The 23575-nt window shown below is 39.8% G+C and overlaps 3 protein-coding genes across 6 annotated transcripts in view; 2 read left to right on the top strand and 1 right to left on the bottom strand.

Annotated features, from left to right (window-relative positions):
- LOC105029443 (poly [ADP-ribose] polymerase tankyrase-1) overlaps nucleotides 1-12167 on the top strand; it is a 29869-nt gene extending 17702 nt beyond the window's left edge. For 2 of the 4 annotated variants that reach the window (XM_010902806.5, XM_010902804.5), the window contains 15 exons: nucleotides 1159-1238; nucleotides 1367-1512; nucleotides 1728-1893; nucleotides 4758-4977; nucleotides 6166-6275; nucleotides 6625-6813; nucleotides 7055-7295; nucleotides 7385-7467; nucleotides 7622-7742; nucleotides 7963-8060; nucleotides 8655-8729; nucleotides 9654-9759; nucleotides 10390-10576; nucleotides 10747-10903; nucleotides 11094-11207. In XM_010902806.5, coding sequence (XP_010901108.2) covers nucleotides 1159-1238; nucleotides 1367-1512; nucleotides 1728-1893; nucleotides 4758-4977; nucleotides 6166-6275; nucleotides 6625-6813; nucleotides 7055-7295; nucleotides 7385-7467; nucleotides 7622-7742; nucleotides 7963-8060; nucleotides 8655-8729; nucleotides 9654-9759; nucleotides 10390-10576; nucleotides 10747-10903; nucleotides 11094-11180 — 2066 coding nt within the window. In that variant the 3' untranslated portion in view covers nucleotides 11181-11207. Of the gene's footprint in view, nucleotides 1-1158; nucleotides 1239-1366; nucleotides 1513-1727; nucleotides 1894-4757; nucleotides 4978-6165; nucleotides 6276-6624; nucleotides 6814-7054; nucleotides 7296-7384; nucleotides 7468-7621; nucleotides 7743-7962; nucleotides 8061-8654; nucleotides 8730-9653; nucleotides 9760-10380; nucleotides 10577-10746; nucleotides 10904-11093 lie in introns of all 4 variants that reach the window. The other 2 variants (XM_010902803.5, XM_010902805.5) reach the window with 2 other exon arrangements.
- A 1594-nt stretch (nucleotides 12168-13761) lies between these two features.
- idua (alpha-L-iduronidase) lies at nucleotides 13762-21340 on the top strand. Its single transcript, XM_010902809.3, has 14 exons — nucleotides 13762-14119; nucleotides 14974-15114; nucleotides 15249-15331; nucleotides 15436-15543; nucleotides 15643-15738; nucleotides 15910-16112; nucleotides 16290-16469; nucleotides 16684-16900; nucleotides 17088-17297; nucleotides 18749-18870; nucleotides 19223-19348; nucleotides 19459-19535; nucleotides 19625-19725; nucleotides 19813-21340. The coding sequence occupies exons 1-14, from the start codon at nucleotides 13971-13973 to the stop codon at nucleotides 19908-19910; spliced, it is 1911 nt and encodes a 636-aa protein (XP_010901111.2). The 5' UTR covers nucleotides 13762-13970; the 3' UTR covers nucleotides 19911-21340.
- LOC105029444 (purpurin) lies at nucleotides 20572-23229 on the bottom strand. Its single transcript, XM_034296477.1, has 6 exons — nucleotides 23132-23229; nucleotides 22716-22834; nucleotides 22355-22491; nucleotides 21459-21571; nucleotides 21170-21382; nucleotides 20572-20976 (listed from the first exon to the last, which is right to left on the bottom strand). The coding sequence occupies exons 2-6, from the start codon at nucleotides 22830-22832 to the stop codon at nucleotides 20966-20968; spliced, it is 591 nt and encodes a 196-aa protein (XP_034152368.1). The 5' UTR covers nucleotides 22833-22834; nucleotides 23132-23229; the 3' UTR covers nucleotides 20572-20965.
- Between the last annotated feature and the right edge of the window lie 346 nt (nucleotides 23230-23575).

The raw sequence follows: 23575 nt of genomic DNA, 5'->3' as shown, positions 1-23575 counted from the left end.
ATTTTAAAAAAACAATCTAAATAGATAGCTATGCTATGTTGAGTGCACCTTAAGCAGGAGTTACAGTGAATATCTATGATTTGTCTAAGTTCATAAATAGCTTGAAGTTATTGTTTGGTTGTTTCTGCACACAGCTCTCTCATTCAGGGATAGCCAGGTCAAGCTAGCACAAGTGCTGCATCATCAGGTTGTATGTATTGCCCCACTAAAGTGATTGGATAGAACTTTGTGAAATAACGGTTATCTGCGTGAATGACAAATGTTCTGTCAAAGCGAAAACATTAAATTTGGGAACTCCAATCGATAGAACATGCCATAAACATTGTATCTAATAAATGTCAGTCAGAGGTTTTAAGAGTTAAGGTTCTGTTCCTCAAAGAAGGCATGTTGACTTAATGCATATTAGGCTATAATGTTTAAACAAGAGTCTTTGCTCACATTGTAATCTAAATTATAAGAGCATTTTCAATTGTTGTTTTGTGAGCCGAACACGAGTAGGAACAGCTAGGTCTACAATGCGCGGTGGTATTGATTAACTCTCCAGTTATTGCAGCATTTTGGCATCCCAGTAATCTACAGTGGTGGTGGGCGGGGTTGTTAATAAAACTAAGTTAAGTCGCCACTCCTTGAAGAACACCTCAGACACGTTGACACCTTTACGCTAACATCACCACAGAATCAATGTTCCTGAAGCAACACAGAAACACAAATCAGCATGCAAGCAGCCCTTAGCATCAGCCTAATCGGGTGATGAGCAATGGGTGTGTGTAGAACTGCAGATATGCGCCCCCGTACTCTGTGGTCCTAGGTTTAATGCTTCGCAATTTTTTTCTTCCCTATTAACATTTTATTTCAGTTGAACTTAGAATAAGCAACAGATGTAAACGAATCACATTAAATCCCACTAAAGATATGATTATCTTTAGAAAACCACCAAATAATTAATATTTGAATCTTCCTAGAATTGATACAGGTTTGACTAGCAATCTTTTTATTGACATTAAACATCAGTTTGTTGGAAGTCTTAATGTGATCCATATTAAATGGAACTTATTTAAAATAGAAAGCTTTTAAAATGTATTTATGGTGCAAATCCTCTGGGGCAATACTTACTTTTCAATTACATATTTTAACTGTTTGTTGGTCCCTTTCCAACAGAAAATGTCCCAACTCGAAACTCCGATGTTGATTATCGGTTTCTGGAAGCTGCTAAAGCTGGAGATTTGGAAACTGTGCAGGTAAACTGAGCCGCAAATCAGTTTCATGAACTCATTAATGTTACATGCATCAACAATAACCTACGTCTTACCATCCTGAATCCCAAATGTCATCTTTTCTTACACTTATGATTTTGTCTGTGTTTTAGCAACTGTGCACTCCTCAGAACGTGAACTGTCGTGACCTGGAGGGTCGTCATTCCACCCCTCTGCACTTTGCTGCAGGCTATAATCGTGTGGCTGTAGTGGAGTACCTGCTACATCATGGAGCTGATGTTCATGCTAAAGACAAAGGGTACGCGTTGTCCTCCTTGTCCTCGTTACTATCTCTTTTTGTCTTAAATAGACTGTAGTTGTTGCTTTTGCCATGTAGTCAGCAAAAAGTATATTTATTGGCATTAATTTAGCAAACTGCAATGTTCAAGCAGTAACCAAATTTCAGTCATAGAAGTAGATAATTTATTGAATCTCGGCACATTCAGTCATCTAAGTGTTCTGTCTGCTCTGCAGTGGCCTAGTGCCCCTCCACAATGCCTGCTCGTATGGTCACTATGAGGTAGCGGAGTTGTTGGTGAGACACGGGGCATCGGTCAATGTAGCTGACCTCTGGAAATTCACTCCTCTCCACGAGGCGGCCGCTAAGGGCAAATACGAGATCTGCAAATTGCTGCTTAAGGTTTGTCTTCCTATGCCTTTCTTATCAACTCTTTTGATATAATCTGGTTTCTGAATTTAAGTTAGGCAGGATGTTTTCCGACTCCTTAATGGTCCAGTGTTTTTGACTGTAGGCCCACTAAAGCTGCTTGTTTTTCTTGGCTGATAAGAGTGGAAACATGTCTGGTAGGACTTCTAATTTGGGTAAAATGTTGAATTATGATATTTCTTACAAATATTGCCATAACAATTATTTAAAGTACTGTTTTTAAACACCTGTGTGTAAAATGTGTAGATAATCTCATTCTTAGGATTAGATCAAAGAAATCATAGGCTACATAATGTTCTAATTGAATATCAAATACATTGGTCCACTTTCCAGATGGCCTGTATAGCTCAATCTATAAAGCACTTTTGTGCTATTTTACATACTATTAAAGGATTAGTCCAGGTACCGTATTAAGGAAAAGCACAAAAAGCATATAAAACAGCTAAGAAAGACTTGTTGGACCCCTGGAATTTGTTTTGTATATTGAAAAATGTTATATGATTAAATATGATTAAATATTCAGACCTACTGTGTGGTTGTCAGCTCTAAAAGCCCTCAGGTTAAGGACCAACAAGTTGTGTTCCAAAAAGCTGTTCTGTACCTCATTGTTGTACTGCAATGTTTTTTGCACACATCTTTGTAAACTCTACAGAGCCATGCTTGAAAAGCCCAGAGTACCGCTGTTCCTGAAGTACTGGAAACGGTCCACCTGAAACCTACAATCACATGCCTCACTGTCTATATGAGCCGATCCATTTCTGTAAACGTTATGGTGTACCTAATTTAACTGGCCAAATCTCTATTTTTTATAAAATGTTGCTAAAGAACGCATAGATTTACAGTATTAACAAGGTCATGTCTGTTGTCAACCAGATTTGTTTAAATAGAAAATAAATGAATCATTGCTGATGCTGGTAGAAACTTTTGCTAGCAAATTTGAAACATGCCTCATCATGCAATCAACCTTATGAATGTTTGCTCTCAACTTTTGATAACACTTAAAAAGGACTTATTTCTTACAACTTTTTTCTGCTTCATAGAATTACAGCGACATTAGTTAATTCCCCTTTTTGTTTTGAGGAAAGAGCCAGCTTACCTGCTTTATCACGTCCGAGACCAGTGCAATGTCATTGTGTATTGATCCTATTCTTCAGAACTGGAACCTATTTTAATACACTGCAAACCTTTTTCACCCTGCAGAAAACAGTGATTACCGGCCAGCAGCTATTGGCTGAACAAATCAGATGTAGGAAACAAATTACCCAAATAATCAGTTAACCAAAATGGTGGATTTTAACATCACACATCTTCAATTTGAGCTTCTTCAGAAATGTCCAAAAAGAGAGACAGTTCTGCACCAAGTTTACAGTCCTATGAAATGGCCATACCATGCTACGCTTGGGTATCATGTGACTGCATCTGACCACCATATACAATCTTAGCCTGTAAAACATACATTGTAGAAATAGACTGTTAGGGCCACCACTGATTGGGACGTATTGAAGAACAACATACACAACCACACTGACAGTCACATCCTACATCAATGAGCAGATCTGCATCCCATCTAAAAACGTTATCACACCTTAAAAGATGATCCATGGTTTACTGGTGGTCTTAGGAGCCTCCGCTGTGCCAGAAAGGAAGCCCACATGGTTCTCTTCTCTGATTCAGAGGAGGACCTCAATAAAAGATACAAAACCCTTTTATTAGGAGGCCAAGATAAAGTTACACACTTGGGATTTAAAGCAGCCAAACACAACTACAAAGTAAAGCTAGAGCAACAGTTCTCCAGCAAACGACTGCTTGTCAGTCTGGAAAGGTATCAAACAGATTACGTACTTCAAACCAAAGGTTTCCCCAGCAGCAGTGCATGAGTTGGCGGGGGTGAGATTATCCTGCAGATAGATGCCATGTGCATTTTAGCCACACTCTCCTTGACTCAATATTTCTATCTTAGCCTACTCCGTGTACATTACCTTCACATAGGCCTTAGGAATACTCTCACAAATGGTGTCATTTCCAAGTAGAATCAAAATACCCTTGCGTGCCAGCCTTGGCACTCTAACCTTTCTTCCCTTTGCCTGTTCTAAGGGTTCCCGTATTTAAAACTGTAAGACTTCCGAAATTCTAATCAATGTAAACAAAGACTCATCAGCTTCTTTGACCCCTCCCTCAACTAATTAGTTAGGCAAAGCTGGGTGGTAAGAAATCAAAAATCAGAGTATGATTTATATATCCATGTCAATTCCAATACTAAAATCTACTTTTATCACCACCGCCTGTTTTTGTATGATTGCAAACAAACGGGGGTAGTATTTAACAGTCATTACTTCTAAACCTGAAATGGACCATTTCTAAATGTTATTCAATTAAATACATTGTGAGACTGTAACAATAAATTCTACAAATTTACAGATTTTGTGACTAGTGTCTTCCTTCTAATGGTCATTATGACTAAAGGACCTTAACAAAACGAATAACAGGAGTGGAATAAGTTATAACACACTCCCAATACGTAGTACGTTATAAGAAGATCCAGTATAAGTCAGTGGAGAGTGGGACCCTCTTCAGCCTTTTCTGTTTCCGTCGCTAGAAAATGCAAGTGTGCATGAATGTCTGGGGCTTGCGTGTTGACATTTTAATGATTTATTTTGTCTTTTCTCAGAAATAACAGAATGTAGTCTCTTTTATACATGTAAACATAGGAAAAGCACTGGAATGGGTTGAGTGATGACAGCTTTTGTGGGAGACGTGGCTCAAAATGTTTCTGTAAGAGGTTTTTGACAACAGAACAAAGTATTTGACTATGATAGTTTGTGTGTATTTTTTTCCAGCATGGAGCAGACCCCACCAAGAAGAACCGTGACGGTAACATGCCTCTGGACATGGTGAAAGATGGAGACACTGACATTCAGGATCTGCTAAGAGGAGACGCTGCACTACTGGATGCTGCTAAGAAGGGCTGTCTGGCCCGTGTCCAGAAACTCTGTAGCCCGGAGAACATTAACTGTAGAGACACACAGGGACGCAACTCCACCCCCCTTCACCTTGCAGGTACATCCCTGGCAGCTATCAGCCAGAATTTAGAGTACCCTGTTTTTGCTAAGTGTCTTCATGTTCATATATTTATATTGTTAGTGAATAAATTATGTTAATTGTGGATTTGTACACTATATTCCATATAAAATTTGGTTGGGTACAGTAGCCTATATACCCTAATCGAATCGTCTTTTCACCAGTTATCATCTGTCTCACGAACTCAGTTGAAACGAAATCAGATTTTACAAGAAGTCATCTGAAACGTTAACAAATGTTATGTGGATTGGATGTATTTTAGGCATTACGTTTTAAATATTTTGACATGCTTGGGTATAAAAGAACTTGGTTCCACTTGTTTTTCCGATGTTACTTTTCTCCACAAAGTCAGACCTGGTAAGCAAGGTTGCCAGATCATTGACAGAAAATCGTGAAATCCAAACAAACGCTATATCTTCTATACAACCCTATCTTGTAAATCGACCCAAGCCCATTAAAAATAGCCCAATTTCAGGGGAAACCTACCCATCTGGCAACACTGCCAATAAGAAGAAAAAAAAAATCGTCCTACAGTTACATTTGTTGCAGTGTATCGCTGGTAGGCTATTTATTATATGAGCACAACATTGTTTTACCACGCCGACACACAGAGGCGGTGCAAGATTTTGGGAAGGTGGCCGCCTTTGCGTTTTATATGCAGGAAAATCCCTGAATTGCAGTCAGTTCAAGACCCTGGTTGAAGATGACAAGTATGATCATTCATTGTTCCTTCAATTATAGAAATGTTTTTAGGTAGTGAGGCAGCAAAGCATCCTTCAAAACAGAACACTACTACCAGCATGCTTGACAGTTGATATGCAGTTGAAAGTTAACCAGTGTTTGTTTTTCCACCCGATATACTGGCACTCGTGCTGCTCAAAAGCAAACTTGCGTTTGACAAAGTGCATTTTGAAGCATTTGTCATGAATTATCAACAAGCATTTGTCATGAATTATCAAGGCATTTCTTTGCAAGTATTATTTAAAAATGATGTATTTATTTTTTAAACATAGACCCTGTTATGTATGCCTAAAACCAAAACTGAATAATGATGTGGCACAAAACCGAGAATAACATTAGGCTGTTGAACATCATCTTTTCATGTTTATTTTCTCTATGGTGGACATGTTCCAAGTTGTCACCCATCTTGTTTGCCCACCTCTGTAGCGGGTTACAACAACCTGGAGGTGGCTGAGTATCTCCTGGAGCATGGGGCTGACGTCAACGCGCAGGACAAAGGAGGCCTCATCCCCTTGCACAACGCTGCCTCCTATGGAGTGAGTCAGCACAAACAATATACCAGGCACTGGAAAGCAATGCACATGCTGTTACGTTTGACATAAGGTTTCATAACATACTTTGAAAATGTATACGAAACACCTACGCCGTGACCTTGCCTAAAATGTTCAACAGCTTGGAGGACCACTATGAATTTATTATATGCATTGTTTAGGTTACAGAAAACTCTCCAGCACACCCACACTTTTATAAAAGTGAACTTTTAAATGTAAATATGTAACAGCTTGGATAAAATCAGTTTCTCCCTTGTGTAATCTATTCTGCTCCTCCATTGCCTCCTCTCCCCTATTTCTCTGTTCCTCTGCTGTCTTTCTGTCTTTTCTACAGCACGTGGACATTGCTGCCCTCCTGATCAAGTTCAACACGTGTGTTAATGCTACAGATAAGTGGGCCTTCACTCCCCTCCATGAGGCAGCTCAGAAGGGCCGTACCCAGCTTTGTGCCCTGCTGCTGGCCCATGGAGCTGACCCCACCATGAAGAACCAGGAGGGACAGACAGCACTGGACCTTGCCACGGTAACATTATTTTCTGCTACCATTAGACCAAATTATAATAACATCAAGTGTTGTTTTTTTGTTGTTGGTCGAAATGGTAATCGTTTGAATTATTAATGCTCCCCATATTTCCTGTTTATATATTTTGGCACATCATATTATTCTACAGATTAGTAAAATATCCAGAAATTCTAACTTTTAGACCAACTTGTTGAGTCTCCCTTTTTTACCCACTTCTCCTGCTTTCCTTTTATCCTCTCAGGCTGATGACATCCGTGCCCTGTTGATGGATGCCATGCCCCCAGATGCCCTGCCTAGCTGTTTCAAGCCTCAGGCCACGGTGGTCAGTGCCGGCTCTGTCATCTCACCGGCCTCCACACCATCCTGCCTGTCTGCAGCCAGCAGCATCGACAACCTGGCCGGGCCCATCAATGAGCTGGGGGCCACAGGGACTTCTGGGGTGGCTGACGGGGCCACAGGCTCCGACAGAAAAGAGGGAGAATGTGAGTATTTTGTTTCATTTAAAAGAGGAATTTTGACAACGCTATCTAGAAAATGTTCTAACTCCTTTTACTCATTGTTTGAATTCCAGTGGCAATGTTGGACATGAACATCAGTCAGTTCCTGAAAAGTTTGGGTCTGGAGCATCTGAGGGACATATTTGAGAGAGAACAGGTGTGTTCACTGATCGAGATTCATTATATCATACATCCTAACTTAAGGCATCTAACCAGTCTGACATTTCATCTGTCTTTTTCCACCTCTTGGAATCGTTTTTTGTCTTGTGACTGTTGGGGTTCCCAGCTGTAAATGTCGTCTACCCTTTCAGATCTCTCTCGATGTGCTGGCTGACATGGGTCACGAGGAGCTGAAAGAGATTGGGATCAACGCCTATGGCCACCGACACAAACTCATCAAGGGAGTGGAGAGGCTTCTGGGGGGGCAACAAGGTTAGGATGTTCCCAGAGTTGTTTTAAGGAGCTGCTATGGGTTTTCCTTTTTGTTGTCTCATCAAATTCATAGTTCCAAAGATGTTCCTACTCTTTCTGAATTAGAGGAGGATTAGGATTAAGCCTTAATAGGCATTTTAGGTGCACCCTGTAGATAAAGGTCTGGAACCAAACTAATGTATAACCAAGTGTGAGTAACTGGTGCTTTTTGGTTTTCCAGGTGCCAACCCATACCTGACATTCCACTGTGCAAACCAGGGCACAGTCCTCATCGACCTAGCCCCTGACGACAAGGAGTGTCAATCAGTGGAGGAGGAGGTGTGTACACCTTTAAAAAAATATATAAATTGTTATTTTGTACATATTCTTTCTGATTCAGCGGTTAGACCTTGTCACAGTCTGGTTTGAGTACTGTTAAAGACACAGACCAATATCTCAAGGCCTGTCACATTAATTAATGTTGCCCTGCTGGTGGGTGGTAACTTTATAAATAAAGCCCATCCCTAAATGAAGCATAAACTAAAAGTAATGTGCCGGTCATTTCATAGGAAACTATATGTTTAAGTGGGCAACTACATTTCCTGGTTTAAGACTAAATATGTTATACTTTGACTGAAACTGTGGGCTATTGGTGTGAGATACATTTTATTCATTTAGCGTCATGTTCTTATCCAGAATGACTGAGAGGAACAGTTAAGGTTGTGTCCTAGCTCAAGGGCATAACAATTTATTATTACCATCTTCGCTTGGGGATTCATACAACAGGGGTATCTACTCCCTTAATATTTTTTAAACGTCGTGGATGAGCTCCTGCTCTCATGTTTCAGGTAACAAAGTTGATGTTATTTTGTGCCTTGTAGATACATTTTCTAGAAATCCAGATTTTATGATGTTTCTTTATCTCTGCTCCAGATGCAAAGTACCATTAGAGAACACAGAGATGGAGGCAATGCAGGAGGGGTGTTCAGCAGATACAACATCATCAAGGTCAGCCATTTACAAGACACTACTATGTACAGCTCATATGATGGAGCCCTTTGACACAAAAATACATACCTATTTGATACTACACTTGATCATGGTAATTGGTTGGTAAAAATGCACTATGATTTTAGGAACTGGTGGTGTTAACAATCTCATCCAGGGTCTGCAATTACCGCTGTACTGGGGCCTGTCAAAAGGCTTAGCAAGTGTATCTCATCAGTCACTGGCCAGTTCAACATACCTGCTCTGTTGCAGTCTCCCATTGAAAATTCATAGGCATATTGGTGGTTCAATCAAGCACCATGACATCCCTGTAGGTATTAAGTCACAACCTCCCAAGCTCTTGAGGCTACAAAAGTTAGTGTTCACCAAGCACAAGGAAGCTGTCCTGTGCAAAATGAAGTGCATGTCAATCTACTTTCCAAGCTTATGTATTTTAGGAAAAAACTAAACTTTCAGTATCAAACATAGTCAACATATAACTAGTAATATGATGGCAAAAATGAAGATACAAATACACTTTAGCATAACTTGGTTTTCTATGATACAATTGTCATAAAGGGGCACTTTGTTTTTTGAGAGATCAGTAAAATCTTATAATGACATACTTTGGAAATAAGTATGTATGCAGTGAATACAAAGCAATTCTAAACTAAAGTAATGACATATCTCTAAACTATATTACATAGATTTTTAATAGATAGTTAAATATTTAATTGTGTCTGTGAATAGCTTCATATTCTATAGCATACCACATAATATACTCATAGGCCCTAAATATAGCCCCTGGAAGACCCCAATGCATTTTAAAATGACTCCATATCTCAGCTAGTTGAAATTCTGTCAGTAGTAGCCCTGCCCAGGTAAGATTAGACATTTATCAGTGTTGTTCCTCTTGTTGATTACTGTTTTACTGGTTCCACACAGATCCAGAAGGTGGTCAACAAGAAGCTACGCGAGCGATACACACACCGCCAGAAGGAGATTGCAGATGAGAACCACAACCACCACAATGAGCGCATGCTCTTCCATGGTAACAAGACGTATTCCATGTCCTTATTACAGACTGGTTATTTACGGCACATATTTTTCATCACATAAGCAGGGGTGTGGGTAGAAATTGATTTGTAGCAGGGCATATGTTAGTGTCTGGTCCAGTGTTTTCCTTTTCTTTTTTGTCTCATCACCAATCTTGTGATGTTCATTTCACAAAATGCGCTTGATGTGCCAAACTGCTGTGTAGCCCAGTGATCAGCACAACACTATAACTCTGTACACCCACGACACTGTTTGAGATCCGTGGTCAGGCTGGTATTATGTGTAAAACGGCTAAAGTGGGGGACAACATGTTAACTGATTCCTTGTTTCATCTTCAGGTGATAGTGATTGCTCTTACTACTGCAAGTGTAACCTGGCAAACTTTGTAGTTTCTTCTGCTTGTAGTCCAACTTTCTGAATTGGAACCATCTCGAAACCCAATTTTTCTTTTAAAGAAATTATTTGTCTGGGGGTGGTCCTGGTAAACAAATTACTCGTGGCTGGTAGCATAAATGTGACCTGGGCAGCCACTACTGTAGTTCACCCATTAGACCACTGTGCCATTTGGGAGGAAATTTCACTCGTATTTGACATTATTCTTGTTTCATGTCTTTTGGTTCTCCAGGTTCTCCGTTCATAAATGCCATCATTCACAAAGGCTTTGACGAGCGGCATGCGTACATTGGTGGGATGTTCGGTGCAGGGATTTACTTTGCTGAGAACTCCTCTAAGAGTAACCAGTATGTCTATGGCATTGGGGGTGGCACTGGATGCCCAACTCACAAAGATCGCTCCTGTTACCTGTGCCACAGGTGAGACATGGTCTATGGAAAAGAGCACTCTTGTTAAGTAAAGTGTTCTGCAGCACAGTTGCCAAGCTATTGCATCTCTTTATTATTGCATTTTTCACAGCCTGCATCAGAGCTTTGATAATTCTGAAACACAGAATAACCTCTTTTCCCTTGATCTATGTGACCTCCAGGCAGATGTTATTCTGCCGTGTAACCCTGGGGAAGTCCTTTCTCCAGTTCAGTGCCATGAAAATGGCCCATGCCCCACCTGGGCACCACTCTGTGATTGGCCGGCCCAGCGTCAATGGCCTGGCATATGCCGAGTATGTCATCTACAGAGGGGAGCAGGTGAGACCAATACCCAAATCCACTCACTACCCTTAAATGCCCTTACATTAGACAATCAGGCAGAAGCTGTCATTTTCAACAGAGATTAGACCATCTGCAATGGCAAGTCTCCTGTGAAAGAGCTTCTTCATCTTGTAGTATTTGCTACGCGGTGATACTCTATCAACCTCTGTACCATGTGTTTTTCCAGGCATACCCAGAGTATCTCATCACCTATCAGATCCTTAAGCCCGAGAGCACAGCTACATCAGCTGCAGGAGCAGAGCAGAAAACCTAGTTCTGCACCACCAGACCAGTTGTACACAAACAGTTGCTGAACACAGTCCTCCTGATCCACAACACACGACTGAGGATTTATTTGGTGTTTATTTCTCTCTGCTTTGTTGTTGTTAATTGCAATGCCTTCATTTTCATCGCAGACTGAGTTCAAATGACATTCTTCTTGTCCAGTAGAGTTAATAGTAGACTGGTCAGACAGCATATGAAATATCATGTAATATATGATTATATTACTCGTGGTGATACTCTTTCTGTTTCCTTTGCATTGGCTGCATGTATAGACCGACGCATGTATGGCCCAAAAGCTTGTGTGGGTTACCCACTAGCTATCCATGGAGAGGAGGGCTGTAGAGATTCACCCTCGTCTGCCCCACAGTGTCAGAATATTAACAGTTTGCTACCGTTCTCACTTCATCATGCCTTGTAACATGGAGAATCACCTTTCTTCCATCCTCACATAGCTACATAATGAATAGCCACATAATGGCTCATGACATTTGTGATCTATAATAATACACAGGACACTAGTAACCACCATATGGTTAGCACAACTTTATTTATAGGATTACTTTTCATGGACTCGTTTGAATGACCTTAAATGCCTGAGGGGCATATTCCAGATAAAGCAGGACATCAGGATAATTGAAGAACACAGATGAATGGGAAATTAACAGTCATCTACTCAGAAATTATTTGTTGCACAAGAAAAGATGTGAACTCCACAACTGATTGCCATGGTCTTATTCATGGACTTATTCAAATCCATGTGTTAGGATTTGCACTTTTAAATAGAAAACTATTTAAGTTATTTGACATGAATTGCAAATGTTATGGGATTTTTGTTATGTACAGGTTGTGTAAATGGACGTGTAAACTGTCGATGTTTAACAATGTTATGAGTTTTATTGTAAATGAAGTCTAAATTCCTTTCTTGCCTTCTTGATTCTCTCTACTTTTTTGAATAAACGTTGTCCACGTAAGTGCATTTTGATTTATTTGTGACTCCAAAAGTTCTTTACAGTTGGTTATAAACCAGTATTGAGTTACTATAACCAGCAAGTATAGCAAAAGTTGCTCTTAGAAATCGGAAATAATGTATGCATAAGTTAAGATGCTAAAGATGATAAAAAGAAAATAGTGTGTATATAATTGTTTTAGCGCATTGGACTTCTAGGCGGCCTGTGTAAAGGGTTTCAAAGGTTGTGGGTTCCAGTCCCACCAGAGTCAAATTCTTGCCCAGCACAGCCAGAAGAGGACTGGTCACCCCTCTGAGTCTGGGTCCTCTCTAGGTTTCTTCCTAAAATTCGGCCACTTTTTCCTAGCCACTGAAATTCAACACTACTGTTGTTTGCTCCTTGGGGTTTAAGGCCGGGTGTCTCTGTAAAAGCACTTTGTGACTGCTGTTGTAAAAAGGCCTTTATAAATAAATTTGATTTTAAAAGCTCTTGTAATACATTTTAAACCAGTACCCCAAAGCTAGATCTGTTTAACACCCATGTTTTGTTTTTAATCCATAGATAATACAAAAGTCATCCTCTATTTAAAAATAACTAAGTAAGGGTGCTTTAAAATAACTATTACTAAACAATAACCAGGTTTGAGTTAAAAGTTGACTTGGGGTTAGTGATGTCATAACGTATTTTCTAGTCAGCCGGGCATTGTCCCAGCAGATAGCATCTGTGCCCCCCACATGCGTTCCCCCTAAACACTGCAAATGGTATATGAATTGGATATGTCCTGAAGATGAACTTTTCCATGCCAGAATACAATTTCAGGTTTCGTTTCTTGCCAGCAAAGTTTTCGACAATATGGAATAATTCACCGTGCGCACTTCGCTTCGCCTGCGTAGAGAAACGAACTCGCGACCTATAGTTCAGTCAGTCCCGTCACATTCGCTCTTACGCGGTTAGGCGCCCACCATAAAGTTGCATAATGTTAGAAACATGAAACTCATGAAAAATTACTTCTTGTTACATTCTGCCTTAGACAAATCACATAATTGCAGTTGTTAACTTATTTTGACTGTTAAAATTTGAGACTTATTGGTAATTCTGAGAGGGTGGATCCACGCCGGTCACATGCTGAAGAGTCCCATTTTGCAAACCAAATCATGACACATGGCAAGGGTAACCCCCTTATAGCCCAGTAACTTTCTCATTGGCCATATTCTCATTCCAATTAGGCAGTTGATGTGTGTTCAGATAAATCATTTTATCTCATCAAACTGGCAATTTTCTGGAGGAAATAACAGATATTGCTCATGCTTAATTCTCTCATTCGTCACTTGATTTCTTTTAAACCAGAAGAAATACTAAATTCCTGTGTTTAATCCAACATGGATTAACATGTGTTTAATTCCACAGGGACCACATGCAAGTGTATGCATTTCCTGTATTGACAGTTGCTTTTCCTTATGAAAATGTATAACATTTGGTACAAGGTGAATAAAGTTCACGATACCCAATCACAGATAAAAATGCGTTTGTTCGTATACCTAAATTGATTTGCTGCCTGACGCGATAGCTATCCAACATATAGCACGCTATTCGTGGTCTGAGTAAAACTCGCGAGTGTTTTACGTCAGCACAATCAGCTGAGCAAGAAACTAGTAGGAAATGTTCTGATCTAGTTAGTTGTCTTTGAACAGAGTATTTCATTATTGAAAAAGCGCTTTAAAAGATAATGCCTAGATGCAAGACATGTAATCTCATTCGCAGCCAGCACTATGCCGATTGTGTTGTTTAATTACTTTTACGCTAGCAACTTGATTTGAGCTACCCTTGCTAACATGTTCATTTCGATGCACCCTATAAATGTTTTTGTCATCGCGTTGTTAATGAGAATACACAATTCTGCCGGTTCGTCCTATGAGATTACAGTGGATGTAAGAAATCCAACTGGAAAGCTGAAACATTTCTGGAGGAGCACTGGTTTCTGGTATGCGGGTATCATTTTAATTTACATAGCCTACTGTATCTCATGTGAAAGTGGACTTAAGTATACTTGTACAGTGAAGAATGTGAGAAGCTGTTCATATCCAGGTGTGCAATGCTGTTAGAGGCATATCCAACAAGACTACAAGTTGTGAACACTGCTAAAGGCACTTTCTTAATTACTTAAAACAAACATAATGTCACTTCCAAGGGGAAAAAAGTGGCAGTTGATCCATGATAATGGGGGGGTTGTAGTGACAGGTTTTTTTTTTTAGGTAAAATTTTTATTTTTAAGTAATAATTGGGTTCTTCTTAAAAAAAAAAAAAATGCAGTGTAGACAGTAATTTTCCAACAGCCGTACCTACCATGTTGCCGAACAGACCAACTTTATGTAAAGGGTAAAGGGTGTGGAATATAGCCAATAACCCATGACTTAACATTTCTTGGAGTGCCTGGACACATAAATAAGCCATGGCATATTGTTAATAAACCAAAAACTCAAAATGCCTTATTGCTGTAATAAACTGGTTACCAATGCAATTAGCAGAAAAATGTGACATCATGTCATACCTGTGATATACAGTCTCATACCACAGCTATCAGCCAGTCAGCATTCAAGATTCAAACTACCCAGTTTATAATAATACATATAACACAGGGAGCAAAAAAGGCTTTAACCATTTCTGTATAGTTCAAATTGAGAGACTGAACAGATATGGAACACACATCAATAGTCATAGGCTATTTGATTTTTGTAAAAAACATACAAAAAAGGGAGAAAGGAACTATCACCAATGAAGCTAAACTTTCTCATGTGCTAAGTTAATTGTTAATGCTTGATTTCTGCCCATTTCCAGCCCCCCTCTTCCACACACCCAGGCTGACCAGTATGACCTCAGCAGGGACCAGGAGCTGAACATGGCCTATGTTGGATCTGTCCCTCACTGGGGGATCCAGCAGGTTCGGATCCACTGGATGCTGGAGCTGATCTCAGCACAGTAAGTGGAGTCAGGCCTGCCATTGGCATTATGATTGGTTATTAAACAAAAAATGACAGAGATTACCATTGTATTGCATTGTCACGTTTCCATCTAATTCCCTCTATGATGACATACTTTGGGCCATTTTTTAGCATTGACCAAGGAGACCCTCACTACGATTTTACTAAATTGGACCAGCTGATTGACCTCTTATGGATAAATGGACTGCGGCCCGGTACAGTAGATACTCTGCTTCGTATGGTTAAATGTAATGTATACTTTATCTTTTACTATATAAATAAGGTTCAGATAGATGTTTGTCATGTGGGTTTGTTGCAGGTTTTGAATTGATGGGGAGTGTAAACAACTACTTCACCAACTTTGAGGACAAAAGACAAGTGGTTGAGTGGAGGAACCTGGTGTACCTTACTGCAAAGAGATACATTGGTGAGTGTTCTGTGCAGTGATAGGGGAACACAAAAGCATCTGTACTGTTATGGATCATATGAGTGTTACACTCCACTAATACTTTTCATTCTGAATTAGAGAAGTATGGCTTGGAAAGTGTATCTCAGTGGAACTTTGAGACATGGAATGAACCAAACAATCATGACTTCGACAACGTCACAGTGTCAATCCAAGGTAAAGCTACAATGGTCTTCCACTCTGACAGGTGTTATACATTTTTTATGAAATTGTAAAAATGCATAATATAACATCACCTGATGATAATTTGAATGTGACCTGTTGTGGTCTTTTGTTATTTGTATGTTAACACCCTCTAGAAACTATCTGTCTGTCTTCCAACTCTAGGGTTCTTGAACTATTATGATGCCTGCTCTGAGGGCTTACTGGCTGCAAGCAGCGCCCTGCGGTTTGGTGGTCCAGGAGACTCCTGCCACACCCCACCACACTCCCCTTACTGCTGGGCTATGCTACAGCACTGCTACAACGGAACCAACTTCTTCACTGGGAAGACAGGGGTACGGCTGGACTACATCGCCCTGCACAAAAAGGTGGGAATGGGACTGTTATGTATTCAACCCTCATTGTCGTTTACTGACATTCTGACCCACCCTAGTTTACTAACAGCTCCTCATTTTCACAGTTGAAACATTTGTTCATGATGAAACGTGCCTTGTACTTGTAAACTTCCAGTGTAAAGTTCAAGTTTAGGTTTCATTGTCTTCCAGGGTGGAGGGTATTCGTTACCGATTATGGAACAGGAGATCCAGACAATGAGAGAGATACAGGAGCGTTTCCCTCTCTTCCAAACACTGCAGGTGTACAACGATGAGGCCGATCCATTGGTGGGTTGGTCCAAGCCTCAGACGTGGAGGGCTGATGTGACATATGCAGCCATGGTGGTCAAGGTATGAAAAAGTCAAATTACTTCTCTGTTGTATGTCTTGTCTTTGATGTCCAACAGGTTTGGGGTCAATGCATTTCAATTTAGGAAATGAAAAATATTGTTATTCCCAACTTTAATAATTGAAACGCATTAGGTAACATTTAATTGTATCTCAGTTTAATTCCTGAATTGACATTACTGAAATTGAACTGATCCATCCCTACTGCCCACCCCAGGTAATCTCCCAACATCAGAATCTGCTGTTGTCTGACCAGAATAACACCATCAACTACACATTGCTAAGCAATGACAATGCTTTCCTCAGCTACCACCCTCACCCATTCACCCAGCGAACCCTGACTGCCCGCTTCCAAGTGAACAACACCCAGCCCCCCCACGTCCAGCTGCTCAGGAAGCCTGTTCTGACCGTCATGGGGTTGCTTACACTTCTAGGTAAATCTTTTATTTTAAATTTGTGTTGTCTCGTGTAGTGTTGCAACGGCACAGAAGTTTGTTTTGTCCTCAACAAAGTTAGGCAGAACTGTTTTCCCAGATTATTCGTTTTTGACCTTGAATAATGATATCACTCATTTTAAAGTCACAGTAAAATTATCTGTTTTTCATTATTGTTTTGCGAAAGGAGAGACACAGGTACTGGCTGATGTTGTTACGTTTGGGGAAAATGACAACAGCACCGTGGGGGTCCTTGCCAGCACCCATGACCCTCTCATGTCCTGGACTTCTGACAGCTGGCAGGCCACAGTGTTGATTTACAATAGCCATGACAACTGCTCATCCACTGCCACTGACCTTATCAGGGTCTCGCTTAACGGATTTCCTCAACGAAACGGTGGGTGTCAGGGAAAGTGTTAGGATCAGGACCCTTTTTCACCATTTCTATCTCCACTTGTATGGTGTTTAGTGAGTCACACCCTGCACATTATTCACATTTTCTTGCCTTAAAAAAAATTAAGGGGCTCCCAAATATCACTTCTAAATCAATAACCGCTGTACAGCTGCGTCAATGTGTCCAGGAGTTCATATCTTTATTGCCGCATACTGATAGTAACTAGGGGTCCTGCAGAGGGGAGGTTCAAGTTGGCTCGGCACTGTCCATGGTGAATGGGTAGGATGCCTGACCGGGCTGACTGGTCTTGTCATGCTCTATTGAGTCCATGTAGTGGGTTGGTTGCCTGCAAGCTCAATTGTGTTTATTGGCCAGTAAATGTGAACTGGTAAATACTTTCTGATTGAACAAGCACTTTGAAAAGAAAATAATAAAATTGTGTCGAGGCAAAGGTCTGGGGAAGGTTATAAAAAAAAATAATGTGCTAAACATTTTATTTCATTGTTCCCAGGACCACAGTGGGCTCCATCATTGTGAAATGGAAGACGTTTGGAACCACCAAAACTCTTTCTAGAGTTGTCTGTCCAGCCAAACTATGTAACAGAGCATGAAGAACATTGGTCAGGGCAGACACGGCGCCAAGAGGGGGCTTAGCCCCCTCAGTTGTATTTTTCTGCCCCCTTTTTTGAACTTTTAAATTAAAGAATTGCCAAAAAAAGCAGCCCCCTCAGTCACTTCGTCCTGGTGTCGGGACTGGGTCAAGGAGGTGTCCAAGGAAACAAAGGCCACTCTAACAGAGCTTCAGAGTAGAGGTTGACATGGGTCTCGCAGGTGACTCGCAAAAGTGTTAGGACAGGACACAACAGGATCAACAGTCCACAGGAATGGACTGTACAATAATTTTATAATAAATAAATAATTTTTTAACTTTTATTTTGTATATTTTTTTTTAATAAAATATATATATATATTGAGGGATGAATGGATCAAAATACAGAGAGGTCCTTGTAGATAACCTTACCCAGAGCACACAAGGCCTCCCACTTGGGAAAACATTTAGTTTTCGCCTCAACAATGACCTGAAGCACCCACGCAAGACATTTCTCCCCATCCAATCTGCTTAAGGGTTCTACAAGGAGGAATTTTTTTGAAAATCAAAAAAATATATTGCAGGCACCCCAGAGTTAATACTTGGTGTAAACACCTTTACCAGCTATTACCGCTTTGAATAATATTTGACACAATTACAGCAACATTGTTTTTCATTGTTAGTCATTAAGAATATTATATAGTGTTTTCTTTCACTTTGAAAATCTGAAGTGTGTTCTGCTTGACAGAAATGACATTTTGTTAGTACATATTAGATCTGATCTGAGTTAGTAGATAAGCGGTATAGTGGCTTTTTAATTTCATGCTATCTTCTGCTGTTTTCTTGAACATGATTTTGACTTTAGGGCTTGTGTATGTGACCTATTACCTGGACAACAACGTGACCAACCCGTACCAGCTTTGGCAGAGCATGGGCAGCCCAGACTATCCCTCAGCAGAGCAGTTCAGACAGCTTAGGAATATGGAAGTACGTTAAGAAAAGCACATCCATTATTAAAATATTGGATCTTTTATCTCAAATAACGAATCAGAACAGTGTACTTAAGGTGTTGATGTCTGATTTAGAGTTGAATTGTGAATGGATTTTGCTAGCAACAATATTGAGTAACCAACTGCCAGGAATTTATAAAAAAAAAAAAAAATAATCAGTTCTGAGTGTGCTTACCTGTTCTCAATTTTGTTGCTTGCAAATTCTGCAATCATTGTGTTTCTCTGTCAAATCTCATTAAAACCAGAATGAGTTGAGTATATTGAACTACTTTGGAATGAACATTGGTCATTATAGCTGAGCTGAATGTATTGGGTTGATTTGACTCCAGGATCCTTTGGTGGATGGACCCCTGCCCTTCCCTACTGAAGGTGTCCTGACCCTACAGGCCAAGCTCTCTGTGCCCTCTGTCCTCCTGATACATGTGTGTGCCCAGCCTAAGGCCATACCAGACCAGGTCAGTGCCACCATCTGAGGTGAAGTGGGCTGTAATGACCAAGTAATCCACAACAATGGTTCATTTGTCATTGTTATATCATTAATTCTGTTTTGCCGATCTCCAATAAGGTGAATGGATTGCGATTCATTAGCATCACAAAAGGCCAAGTTCTGGTTGTGTGGAAAGATCATTGTGTCAATTCCAAGTAAGTTTGTATGGGTTAGATGTCTCTTTTTACTCAGGTGGTGGAGTTGATGATGAATGAAACAAGGAAATGTTCTGTTTCATTTGCAGATGCATTAAAACGTTTGAGGTAGAGTTCTCTAAAGATCAGAAAAAATTCCATAGGGTGAACACCTGGGATACCATTTTTACATCATATGTATACTCACCAGGTAAGAATGGTTTAGAAGGTTAAAACTTGTAATATAATGCAATAGTTGGCTTGTTCACATTTGGGGAAATAATCTGTGTTATTATAGAAAACCTGGACGTTAGTGGCATCTACAGAGTACGAGCTGTGGACTACTGGGGAAGACCTGGAGAATATTCACTGACTGAGAAATATTCAGAGAACTAGAATCAACAAGTTCTACATGGTACAATGACTGACATTTTACACTTTTGCACATATTGAAAATATATTATTTCTGAAAGTATCTTTTGAAACTGTCAGATTCTATATGGTAAAATAAGTGCTTTTCAATCAACCGTTTTTACTGTCATTTTGTATGAACAAAATCCAGACAGGTGTGAGGAAATATAACCTGATGTCTGACAGGGTTGCCTGTTGTTGTTGTTGTGCTCTGGCACCTTCGTGGTAGTTCAGGCACCTGAAAGCTCAAACTAACAGGTCCCAAATCAGTGGTCTGTCCTCCACTCCACCCTCGGCCTTCCATTTGCGTGTTCATATGTGGCTCTTTTTCCTGTTTACATGCTGATTGATTTTCAGCTGTTTGATAAATACCGGTAGTAAATATTGCTCCTATCCATATCTCATCATAAAGCCTAGGTTGGCCTAAATGCATTGTATTTTCAAGCTGTTGGGAAATACATAGGTACCAATTATTTTAACTGGAATGTAGATAAATATGTATACCGGTATTTTATTCATTTTCTTTATGCAGATTTATGAATACTGTGTTGCCAATTGGATGGAAACATAGCTAGTGATAACATTAGAATGCTAACATTATATCTTTACCCTGGATAATGTATTCAAAGACACTGACAATGTTACATTTCTTTTAAACATTTATTATTGCCCACACAAACTGATCAACAATTAGGGAAACAAGTGTTAATATCAATTTTGGTAATTGGTTATGAAAAGGGCCCTGTGTACTTGCAATGCTAAAGTTGTGGATTTGATTTTGAAAATATGAAAATGTATGCAATCACTACTTGTAAAAGAAGAATATGTCCAATTAATTATTCTGCATAAATGTAAGCCATTGGATTGGTGCAAGCAACATGCATTTTCCAAAGAGGCATATCATTATTTGTGTATTAGAACAAATATTACATTTAAAAATCTCATTTAGGCGGTTTCCCTCTTTAGTTGGAGGTAGACATCACTATCCAAGGGATCCCTTTGCAGCTTGGCAGCACAGCAAGTTTCTTCGGAGTAGATGTTTAGCAAGCTCCTATTGAGGATTATGAAAAAACAACAAGGTTAGATGGGGACTGATGTTGGTGAAAGTAGACCAAAGGATTAGCAACATTTGACACCATATTTACTTCGCTCTTTGTCATTTAGGGTGAGTTAATGTAAAGCACTTTCTAAAAACTGAAGTAAGCAGGGCTTTATAACTCAAATATGAATAACTTGACAAGTACCAGACTGCAGCACAGGCTCAAACTGTCCGGCCATGCAGATCTCCTCCTGCTTGACGCGAATACTCCTCTGGATGGCTGGGGGCAGTCCCCGGGGGCTACGGGCAAAGATCAGGGAGTAGCCATCCTCACAGCTTCCATCCTCCTTCAGGGTACGGCAGGCATAGGTGATGGCATAGTTGTCATAGTCAGTATCAATCACCCAGTAGTTGTCGCCTGAAAAAAAGAATTGTGAACTGAGAGTCCTGAGCGTGGCGTACTGTTTGTTGTCATTGGTTATGTAGAGACTTACCTCCACTAGACAGATAACTGGCCAGGCCTTGGTAGTTCATGAACATCTTTCCAGGGTTGGCAGAATCCGGCACAGTGTACTGAGCAGCCATGTCAGCGCACACAACCCAGAATCTAAAGACAAAATGCCAACAAGGGAGGTGTTACAGGGAATTTTAATAATGCAAAAAGAAAAAAAGAAAATCTCATTTTTTACATAAATAAAAATTCTGTACTATAACCAAAGGTATCCTGTGGTTCTTAGAAAAAAACTTCACACGTGCAATCTGTTAAATCTTGCATCTGATTTAGCTTTCATCTGGTTTGTAAACATCTTTCGGCACAAGATCACTGATTCAACCACTATGTTTTTGGTGAAATATAATGATTACATTTGTTAAGTAATCGAAACATAACATATTTTCTCAGTTCAGACATTGTAACAGTTAGTCCAAGACCAAACAATGTAGGACACGTTTCAAAATGAGGCTTTGACGTACTAAAGATTATCACTTAGAGTTACTGTTTTTACATTAGGCAAAACTCACTGTACAGTACCCATTACAATTGACTAAAAATGTCTATCCCATAATCAAGTGTGATCAATGAAGACATCATCTACAATCACTGATGCAAAAACAACTAAATACTGCAATATGTGCTTTTGTCAATGGTTCTACAACAACATTCCATGGATAGATGGGTTTACAGTGAAATCATTGGGCTGACAGACCCAGTATGTTTGGTTAAAACCAAATACTGCATTCCACAGTTAGATTTCATATCTGATGTCTTCCTTTCATAACACAAACCATGCTCTATATCATGGATAATAATTATGGATAGTAATTTTTACTCAACTAAATGATTTGGGAGTGTCACATTTTTAAGACAGCCAAAATAATCTCCAGGTCTTACCCGAACAGTGTGACACGGCCCTTGGATGAGGCAATCATGGAGCCATCGTCACCAATGGTATACTCAGCTGAGATGTTGTCCTGTAGGAACAGGCCTTCAGGGTCCTTCTTCTGCAGAGCATACCATTTCCCTGCATACTGGAGCGCACACAAATAAACAACAATAGGTCATTTGAAGGGCTTTGCAGATTGGACTGTTGTAGCCTACTAAGTCATGATTTACCGCATACTGTATTTTGATGCACAACTTCTTTTCTAGCCACATACTGTATCACTACCACACAAAACAATGGATAGATGTACCACAGCCTTGCAGGTAGGTCTGCCATGTAAAGTACAATGAGTATTATCTGTTAGCCTACTCTCTTGGGGTCAAAATCCTCCTTGACTGTGAAGCTATCCACCACACAGGAAGCAGCCCAGCTCTGCTCCAGACACGCCAGGAGCACCACCAGCAGGGAGAGCATGTAACAGTCCATTTCTAAAGGAGAGAGATTCAGTTTTGTAGACATTCATTTTGATGTAATAAAAAACAAATCCAGCAACATCAGAAAGTACAAAAGCTCTTCCTCCTAATTTGTTAAGATGAGACTCTAAATGATGAAAAGTTTCATTTTACATATTCCCACTATATTGGTTTCCTGACAAAAGTATTTGCAGACAATTTTAAAAAAGCCCATAGTGTTACAATATTTAACAAAAACAAATAACCAGAGATGTCCAAATTAGCACCAAACAATAAAATTCACATGAAAAGTAGCAAAGAAACAACACATACCTGGCTAAAGCTCAGTGAAGTTGTGTTGCTCTTCTGTCCAGGAACCTTATATACCCAAGGCACAGACGAGGTCACTGATTATTTTCACATCTTGGTCCTAAATAGAGGGTTTAAATCTATCACTAATCCAGTTAACAAAATCCTGTAAGCTGTTGAACTCTCCCATACATAACTGAAATGTCTTTATGCAATGGTAGCAGGGGTATATAATAGTCTAAACACAGAGAAAGCACATGTCTAGGGAATTAGTTGACCTGAGGCTCACCTCAGACAATCCAAAGTACTGTTTACATAAGTATGTCAATTTATTTTAGACTTACTGAATTGTAAATGGAAGTACAATTCCATCAGTAGATATCACTTCCTACCTGAAGAAATATTTTTGAGTATTAATATAGGGATCAATAAAGAAGGATTCAATGTCAAGATAAAGTAGTACAATTA

Source organism: Esox lucius, chromosome 13, assembly GCF_011004845.1.
Source record: "Esox lucius isolate fEsoLuc1 chromosome 13, fEsoLuc1.pri, whole genome shotgun sequence".
Taxonomy (NCBI): Eukaryota; Metazoa; Chordata; class Actinopteri; order Esociformes; family Esocidae; genus Esox; species Esox lucius.
Note: the sequence above shows the minus strand (reverse complement) of the source record. Positions and strands in the feature narration are given on the sequence as shown.